General features: G+C 56.2%; 1 protein-coding gene across 2 annotated transcripts; it reads left to right on the top strand.

The window, feature by feature from the left end:
• The first annotated feature begins 2533 nt into the window (after positions 1–2533).
• On the top strand, positions 2534–3734 carry HES2 (hes family bHLH transcription factor 2). 2 transcript variants are annotated; one of them, XM_088845422.1, is made up of 4 exons: positions 2534–2711; positions 2797–2892; positions 3218–3254; positions 3334–3734. In XM_088845422.1, the coding sequence occupies exons 1-4, from the start codon at positions 2667–2669 to the stop codon at positions 3588–3590; spliced, it is 435 nt and encodes a 144-aa protein (XP_088701548.1). In that variant the 5' UTR covers positions 2534–2666; the 3' UTR covers positions 3591–3734. The 2 variants fall into 2 exon arrangements, with proteins under 2 accessions (XP_088701548.1, XP_055275415.1); XM_055419440.2 differs by having other exon boundaries at positions 3155–3254.
• Positions 3735–9295: the final 5561 nt, after the last annotated feature.

The raw sequence follows: 9295 nt of genomic DNA, 5'->3' as shown, positions 1-9295 counted from the left end.
CTCCCCACTCAAGGGCAGGGACCCAGGTGAAAAGTGTCCCCACTGTACCCTAAGTGGTCTCAGCTTCCTTAAAGCCTGCATCCCCGAATTCTGTCCACTGGCTTGTCTTACTAAGTTCCCTTGCTTATAAATGCCTCCTTCCTCCAGATAAACCAGCAAAACCCCCAGAACTCTTCTGATGAAGGGAACAGCCATGGGGGACTAGAGGAGGGACTTTAAATCTGGGGTAGGGACTTCCCTGGTGGTCCAGTGGTTAAGAATCTTCCTGCCAATGTAGGGGACACAGGTTTGATCCCTAGTCTGGTAAGATCCCACATGTTGCTTAGCAACTAAACCCATGTGCCACAATTACTGAGCCTGTGGTCTACAGCCCAGGAGTTGAAACTGCAGAGCCCATGTGCCACAACTACTGAAGCCCGCAGACTCTAGAGCCTGTGCTCCACTATAAGAGAAGCCACGGTAATGAGAAGCCCATGTACCCCAACCAGAAAGTAGCCTCCACTTGCCACAACCAGAGAAAGCCCACACAGCAATGAAGATCCAGTGCAGTCAAAAACAAACAAACACAATTAAAAAGAAAAGGTTAAAAAAACAAACAAAACAAAATTAGGGTAACTGGAATTTCCTGGCGGTCCAGTGATTAGGGCTCTGTGCTTCCACTTCAGGAAGCATGGATTCGATCCAAGATTGGGGATCTAAGATCCCGCATGCTGCAGGACAAAAATAAATGAACAGTGAAAGTGCAAGTCACTCAGTCGTGGAATTCTCCAGGCCAGAATACTGGAGTGGGTAGCCTTTCCCTTCTCCAAGGGATCTTCTCAACCCAGGAATTGAAACCAGGTCTCCTGCATTGCAGGTGGATTCTTCACCAGCTGAGCCAAAAGGAAGCCCAAATGATAAAATTTGGGGTAACTGAAAAGGGGGTTTTCTCCCCCACCCTTTAGGCTTCAAAATGGTGGTCCACAGACATGGACAGGGCTGTTATAGGAAGAACCTTCCTCCCCAGAAGTCAGGTTCACGGTCTCTCAGCCAGGATGCATATGTTGGTGCGGGGAGGGGGGCTGTTGGTACAAAGAGAATGAGCCAGTGTGTGTGGCCCAGGTGTGGTAAGTGGGGATCAGTGAGGGATCCATGAGGTCCTTTTCTTTGAGCCCCTAAAGAATCATTAATGACCTCGGAGGAGACCTGCTCATAGGAGCTCTGAGCTCAACGACTGGAGGAGACAGTGGCTCAGGCATCCCCATGTCCTACTCAGCTAAATATGCTGATTTATTCCAAAAGCTAGGACAGTCATGGGGTGTAAAGGAGGTGAGAGCCAAACGGCCCTTAGGGTACAACATGTATTCCACGCACGGTAGTCAGTCAGGTCTGGACAGCACGAGCTCCCCCACTCGCCAGGTTGCTCGTCCTTTTCCTGAATGGCGCGTTGCCCTCTCAAGCCCTGCGGGGGGAGCACGCGGCTTGGGGACTTCGGACAAACGTCGAAGGTGGGGCTCGGAGATGGGGGTTTGGGCGGTGGAGGGGATGGGCCCCCTCCAGCACCCAGGACAGCGCCGGTCGGCTCCACCCTGTGGTTCCTCCTCTCGGCCGGGGTCCGTGGGTCCAGCCCGCCCTCCTCCCGTGGGTCGGCCTGGCGGTCCGCCGTGCTGGCCGTTGCGCAGCCAGCCGGTTGAGGGCGGGCAGCCTCGAGCAGATGGGCGGGGGACGCCCAGCCAGTTTGCGGCAGCAACGGCCACGCGGCGCGGAGGCGGGCCCCGGGGCCGCTGGGGCCCGGGCGGGCAGGGAGAGCCGGCGCCCAGGACCGCCCCGCCCCGCCCCGCCTGTCACGTGAGCTCCGACTGTCCCGCGGGTGGGAGCCCGGAGGTGGAGCCAGCGAAATGAAAATGAGCTCTGAGTGCTCCTGGGTTGCCTCGTCTTCTCTGGGCCTCAGTTTCCCTATGCAAAACCGAGAACGAGGGGGTGGGGGCAGGTGGTCCTTAAGTCGGTGAGGGCCGGAGGACTCCTCGGAGCCGCAGGGGGCTTAGTCCTGCCTGGCCAATTTCCAGCCGTTGGAGCCGGAGCAAGTTGAGATCTCTTTCCGGGCCTCGGTCTCCCCTTCCAGCCCCGCAGGCCAACTGGTGGGGCGAGTCCCTCCCCTTAGTAGAAACCTGAGCTGAGTAGTAACTCCCTGACGCCGGGGACTTGGGGTCCCGCCGCCCCTAGGTCCCCTGCCCAGGCCCAAGGCGGGGCTGAGAGGAGCCGCTGATCTCGAACGAGGGAAGGAGGGCGGCGCTGGACAAGGAAGGGCAAGGGCCCGGCCCCAACCTCTTCCCTCCAGCCCACACACACCCCCGCAGGTGCTCTGGGAGGAAGGCGCCCCAGGCCCGCGACCCCGCCGCAGATGGGACGCCAAGGCCTGGAGCGGGATCCCGGGGGCTCCGCCGTCCCCCCTCCCGCCCCCACCCCGCGCAGGAACAAAGGCGGAGGTGGGACCCACAGGCGGCCTGACTCCGCGGGGCGGGGCGGACTGGCCCGCTGCCTGCTTAAAGCCGGGCTGCGGGCGTGGCGCGCGCACCACTGGCTCCCGCTCGACCTCCCTGCGGACCTCGGTCTCCGTTCGGTGCCCGCGCGTTCGCGCGCAGGTCTCCACGGGCCGGCCCCACAGCGGCGCCGCTTTCCCGCCGAGCATGGGGCTGCCTCGGAGGGCAGGGGACCCGGCGGAGATGCGCAAGGTAGGAGCCAGGGGACTGGCGTCTGGGGGCAGAGCGGCGGGGGCGGGGGCCTGGACGTAACCGCGGCCTACACGCCCGCCTGCAGAGCCTGAAGCCGCTGCTGGAAAAGCGGCGCCGCGCACGCATCAACGAGAGCCTGAGCCAGCTCAAGGGGCTCATTCTGCCGCTGCTGGGCAGGGAGGTGAGTGCTGGGGCCTCGGGGCCCCGCCGGGCGCTCTGGGGCTGGGGGTCGGGGTTCCCTGGATTCGGGGCGAGGAGGCCGGGCGGGCGGAGATCCTCTTGCCCCAGGAGCCGATAAGGGGCCAACGCGCGGCGCGCAAGGCTCGGGGAGGCCACGGCGCGCGGAGCACCCAGCTCCTGGGAGCGTGGTGCTCACGGCAGCCTGCGGGAGGTCTGTCTTGTTTGTGCGTTTCTCTGTCCCTTTCCTTCGTGGCCCGGCGCAGAGCTCCCGCTACTCTAAGCTGGAGAAAGCGGACATCCTGGAAATGACCGTGCGCTTCCTGCAGGAGCTGCCTGCGTCCTCCGGCCCGACGGCAGCGCCCAGTGAGTGACCCCACCCCGCCCCCGACCGGCCCCGCGGCCAGGGCTCCAGTCCGCACCTGACGCTGCTCTCCTTCCGCAGCACCCTCCGACAGCTACCGCGAGGGCTACCGAGCCTGCCTGGCGCGCCTGGCTCGCGTGCTACCCACCTGCCGCGTCCTGGAACCTGCCGTGAGCGCTCGCCTGCTGGAACACCTGCGCCGGAGGGCGGCCAGCGCCACCCCCGACAGCGGGCGCTCTGGGGACCCCTGCGGCCAGCCAGCGCCCTCCCCGCCGCCCGCCCCCGCGCCCTCACCACCCGAACCTCCCCGGAACCCGGGTCTTTGGAGGCCCTGGTAGCCCCCAGGGCTGTTCTACGGACCCTGCTGATTGCATGGGACCAGGAGCGCTGGACAGACTCAGGAAGCTCTTGGATGGAGGAGGCTCCCTTACCCACCATGAGGGACCAGCCTGGTACTTACAACCAGGGCAGATCCGGATGTCTGTGATCTGTGCTGGCAGACCGAAGTCCACCCGGACTCAGGAAATAAGGGGAGGGGCCCAGGTTCAGCCCCAGCTTGGGATGTCTGGGCTGGAAAAAGCCTCCTGCCTCAGCAGGTGGAAGGACTTGGGAGCTGGGTCAGTCACAGCTGCCCCCCGAAGCCCACACACCTGCCCCAGTGCTGGCAGCAGCCCAGGGGCTGGGCCAGGAGCTCACCTGAGCCAGGTGCAGCCATCTGCTCTGACTGGTCACTGCTCTCCCAGCCCTGCATGAGTCTGCCTCCTCGCCAACTCATCCTGGGAACCTCTGGGCAGGCGGCAGCAGTGGCCTGAAGGGCTCTGCAGGCGGGGAAGCCTTGACCTCCACTCCTGGCTTCCTGCCTAAAGCTTCCAGTTAATTATAGGGACAGGATGCCGCCAGGGCTGTGTGCTAGAGTGGGGGCTTCCTTAGGTAGGCTTGGGAAGGATTTATTCCCTCAAGCACTAAGTTATCACCTGTGTACCACACACCAAGCCCGGTGGTCTTGGGGTGTGAAGAGGTATACTACAAGAGTGAGGATGCCCTGTGGCCTGGAGGAAGCTTGCTGCCTTGAAGGGCCGGGCCTGGGGCTCAGCACAGAGCCGGTGCTGATGAGGTTAGCCTGGGGCAGCAGAAACACAGAGGATGACAGGGCAGGTTGAGGAACAGGAGTCCACTTTTCTCATTTTGTCTCTTGAACTGCTCTCTGCTACTGTCAGGACAGATAAGTGGAAGCAACTTGTTCTTAAGACTTTTCTTGCTTCCCCATGGAAGCCAGAGAGACTTTAAAGGTCTGGAGCGGAGGGGGTACTGTGGATCCCAGCAGTGGGTGCCAGGTGATCACCTGCTCCCCGCCCCCACTCAGTCATGTTCCCAGCATCTCCTGGGGCTTCACGGAGCATTTATGGGAGATGGAGAGTCCTCCCTCCCCATCCCCAGTCCCCAGTCCAACAAGCCTGTGTGAGGGACTGGGGCACTGGGGGCAAGAAGATAGAGCTGATGGGGGGGGGGTGTCATTAAACTGAGCTATATGCGACCTGACCTAGGCACTGACTCCAGTGGCAGGTTTTGGGGAGGGTGCGGGCATCACTGAAGAAGTCAATGTTAAGACAGGAGGGTGAGCTCCTGGCAAGGTGGGCCATCCTACCACCTGTCTGGGCCAGCTGGCTGGACTGTATGCTCCTGGAGGGCAGGGCAGGGGCCAAGTGTACCTCTTTGTCCCCAGGGAACTTGGCACGTGGTGGGTGCTCAATAAACATCCTGAGCTAATAAACAGGCGATGTGATTTGTCCATGGTCTGTGGAACCCTGACAGCCTGGATTTGGCTCAACTCCCGCCCTCCGGATCCCTAACATCCCTTTAAAAAGCTGCTGCTTGGCACAGGTGATAACTTAGTACCAGAGCCCGTACTCCCCAGGACAAGTGGCGGGGAGGGTGTGAAGCGGGGGGAGGGCAATCCCTGGGAACACAAGCCTGCATGCCTGAGCGCCCAGGAGCAAGTGGAGAGGGGCAGGTAATCCATAAGTCCACGTCCACTTCGTGAGTTCAAGTTTCCTCCTTGAGTCAAGGACTTCCATCACTCAGGCACACCCCAGGCACGCTCCTTGTCCCTTTAAATAAGAACTTTCAATAGGGGTTTAAACTTGGTAAGAACTGACCCACTAGAGGCCACTGCTTTCTTCTGAGCCCATCTGGGTCCCCAACTCTGTGACTCTCGTTGACCTGGCCCCAGTCAAGCCATAAGACAGGCGGTCAGGGGGCGGGTGTGTTTAGGCCAGTGACTCACAGGGTCAGGCATTCTGGGGTTCTGAGGCCAGTCAAACCCTGGCAAGGAGATGAGGCTTGTCCAGGCGGGTGAGGTTCTGCGCCCGAGGCGAGAAGCTGGTTTCCTAGCAGGGACATGCAAGAGCTGCCTAGAAGGTCTCAGCTGGCCCTCCAAGCTGAGCTTGTGAAATAAGGGCACCAACAACCCTCCTCCACAAGGCACCTGCCGACGCCTCCCTCAGGCAACTCCTCAGGTATTCCCAGGGCCCTGTCTCGTGGTCAAAGGTGAGCCCTGGGCAGAGCGGGCTCCTAAGGTGTGGGAGGGAGGTGGCCTCGCTCAGGAGCATTGAATGACCTTTACAAGGCTCACAGGGTGCTCAGCAGACAGCTCTTGCGATGTTCTCTCTGCTGTGGTCCTGTGACTAAGACTAGCTGTGTCTGGTTATCATGCTTGGTTGGAGAAAAGGCTCCCACGTCTCGAAAACCAGTGGGTGAAATGGTCCAATGACCTAATGACGGCGGGAGCACTGAGCTGTCGAGGAGACTCAGGCTGGGGCCAGGTTGCACCAGTTACTTCGGAGAAGGCAGGTGTGGTTTCCATGAGTGAGAAAAAAGAGCAGGTTACCAGGGAGGACTCCTCTAATAAACATTTACAAATTGCTCTGCTCTGCCTGGGAAGCCCAGATTCTGAGGCTGAGTCTTCCATGGGTTTATCTGGAATAGGATCGGAATGAACATAGCCTGTGGGGAATGTCTGGAAAAATCTGTGCCTTTGAAGAGTCCTCCCCAACAGGGCAACCACTCTGGAGACAGGGCAGCACAGAGGGGCTGTTCCCTCCATGTGCAGGCAGCCACCTCATACATCAATAAGCAGTCATATTTACTTTTTTATTTTTAATATTTATTTATTTGGTTGTGCTTGGTCTTGTGGCATTCGGGATCTTTAGTTGTGGCATGGGAGAGAGAGTTCCCTGACCAGGGATCAAACCCGGGACCCCTGCATTGGGAGCAAGGTGTCTTAGCCACTGGACCACCAGGGAAATACTTTTTAAAAACACACCAAGTTGCTATAACTGGCCCAGTGAACTAACTCACCCATTGGTGTTATTTCCCTTGATTTTACTTCTTGTCTGGTCCCCTGCCAGTGTGGCCGTGTCTCTGGGGTGTGTGGGCCTGTGTGTGTGTGTCCCTGAGCAGCCAGGTGGCCACCCTGCAGAGAGCTGCCTGGGCATGCGAGGAAGGGGAGAAGGCAGCCACCTACCGAGGGTTCCCGGTGAGCAACTGGTTTCACTTTGGGTTTTGAGAGGCTCTGGCAAAGCCCCAGGCTCTTAAAGCATCTATAATAAAACTCTGAATGGTTTCAGGACCGTGAGAAAGGCACTAGAGGGCTCACGCTAGATGCACATGTGGTGTCTTGTTACAGAAGGTCCATTAGAGGGCAGTAGGGAGCAAGGGCTGGTGTCTGGTCACAGGACCACGCTTTGTGAGCCCAGGGTACCCTGGTCTGGGGCTAAGGAAGGAGAGTTTCAGCTGATTATGTGCCCAATGCTGGTTCTGTTTGGAAGGCGGGCAGAAGAGCCCTATGTCTTGGTGCTCAGTACATTAAAAATGTCTGGGAAGGGACTTCCCTAATGGTCCAGTGGTTAAAACTCCATGCTCCCAGTGCAGGGGCCTGGGTTCAATCCCTGGTAGGGGAACTAGATCCCACATGACTCAACTAAAACCTGGAGTAGCCCCCCCCGGAAAAAAAAAATCCCCAAACAAAAACCAAACCAAAATCCTCGGGGAGCATAGGACAAAGTGCTTAAAGAACTAAGAACCATTCTGGACTCCAGGAATCAGAGACAAATCCAGGTTTTATGGGGACCACATTTTGAGGCCCTTTGTAAGAAAACATGTAAAGTTATGAGTATAGATTTAGGATGGAAATGAATATTTATTCAGAATGAAAAATCAGTTGCATCAAGCTAGCGCTGCCTGCAGACTCCTGTCCCTTTCTGTTTCTCTTTAAGCAATTTACCAACCTGCTTCCATAGGAATGCTTCTTGGTGACACCCCTCTGCGCCACCACCCCCCCCCGCCCTGATCCTAAAACATTCTGCTACCTGTCCTTGTTTGTGGGCAGACCCAAGCTTAAGCCTCATCAGCCTCATGGTAATTCCATTTCTGCCCAGAATGTATCCTGGGTCTCTTGCAATGACAGTAATAAGATAAATACCTCCTCTTTGCTTCCTCCATTTGTTTTAGGCTATAAATTACAAGGTATAAAGTGGAAGTGTTAGTCACTCAGTAGCATCCAACTGTTTGCAACCCCATGGACTGCCAGGCTCCTCTGTCCATGGAATTCTCCAGGCAAGAATACTGGAGTGGGTAGCCATTCCCTTCTCCAGGGGACCTTCACAACCTAGAGACCGAACCCAGGTTTCCTACATTGCTGGTGGGTTCTTTACAAGGTATAGATTCACACAAACATTTACATCATTCAGGGCAATTCCCCCTCTCCCCGCCACTTGCACCACCTGGGAAGCTTGTGAAATGCAGATTCCTGGGTCCCACCTCCAGGGGTTCTGATTTTCTGCGTTTGAGTCAATAGATTCACACCTTTCACTTGAGACAGGGTTAATTTGACTGAGTGGGAAATCCCTGGTGGTCCAGTGGTTAGAATTCAGCACTTTTAGTGCTGGGGCCTGGGGTTCTATCCCTGGTCAGGGAACTAAAATCATAAACAGTGCAGGAACCACCTAGATATTTATAAGTAAAGTGTACATGCAGAAAAATGGACAAATTATAGTTGCACAACCTGATTCATTACGATAAAATAGATACACTCATGGAAATTGAAAAAGTGAAAGTGTTGGTCACTCAGTCATGTCCTACTCTTTGTGACCCCATGGACTGTAGCCCACCATGCTCCTCTGTCCACGGGATTTCACAGGCAGGAATACTGGAATGGGTAGCCATTCCCTTCTCCAAGGGATCCTACAAACCCAGGAACTGAATCCGGGTCTCATTCTGAGCCACCAGGGAAGCTCATACTCATGGAAACCACTCCCTAGTTCAAGACACACAACATCAACAGCCCTCCAAAAGTCTCCTTCCTGCTTGAGCAAAGAAGCCACACCCTAGTACCGGGGATGCTGGGGGCTGGTCTGGGGGGAATGGGAAGTTAGCATTCAATGGGCACAGAGTTCCCCTTCTGCAATAAGAGTTCTGGAGATGGACAATGGTGATGGTTGCCCAATAGTGTGAATGAACTCAATACTACTGAATTGCACACAGAAAAATGGTTGAGATACTGAATCTTATATGAATTTTACCACCAAGCAATACATTGAAAGATACCATATATAAGATGTCCTCAGTGGTCCAGTGGTTAAGGCTCTGCCTTCCAATGCAGGGGGTGCAAGTTTGATCCCTAGTTGGGGAACATAGGTCCCACATGCTGTGGGGTTTGGCCAAATTTTTTTTTTTTTAAAAGATACCACATTTGGAATTGGGGCAGCTACTCAACTGAGTCCTCCAGGCTCCATCTGGTTTTCACAGTGACCAGTCTGGTCAATTAAATAAAGCTGTGACGTATCCCTTAGGTTTTTAAGTGTGGCAATAATTCTTGCCACTCTGGGAATCTAGGTTGTTTTGATTTACTATCTTGGTTGTGGGCTGTTTGGAAGCTTGCATTTTTTTTTCAAACACTGTGTTAGTAATCCAGTGACAACTTTAGCAACTTATGAATATGTGTACTGTTAATTTGATATATGCTATTAGTAATTATCCATCCATT

This window comes from Moschus berezovskii, chromosome 17, assembly GCF_049115385.1.
Source record: "Moschus berezovskii isolate FMDL1 chromosome 17, NW_MosBer_1.0, whole genome shotgun sequence".
Classification (NCBI taxonomy): Eukaryota; Metazoa; Chordata; class Mammalia; order Artiodactyla; family Moschidae; genus Moschus; species Moschus berezovskii.
Note: the sequence above shows the minus strand (reverse complement) of the source record. Positions and strands in the feature narration are given on the sequence as shown.

What these genes read in the sequence shown, in the direction of transcription:
- HES2 (XM_055419440.2), top strand. Translation starts at nt 2,667, where the DNA reads ATGGGGCTGCCTCGGAGGGCAGGGGACCCGGCGGAGATGCGCAAG. An exon ending in ACCCGGCGGAGATGCGCAAG is followed by an intron (nt 2,712 to 2,796) that starts GTAGGAGCCAGG and finishes GCCCGCCTGCAG; the next exon opens with AGCCTGAAGCCGCTGCTGGA. An exon ending in CGGCCCGACGGCAGCGCCCA is followed by an intron (nt 3,255 to 3,333) that starts GTGAGTGACCCC and finishes CTCCTTCCGCAG; the next exon opens with CACCCTCCGACAGCTACCGC.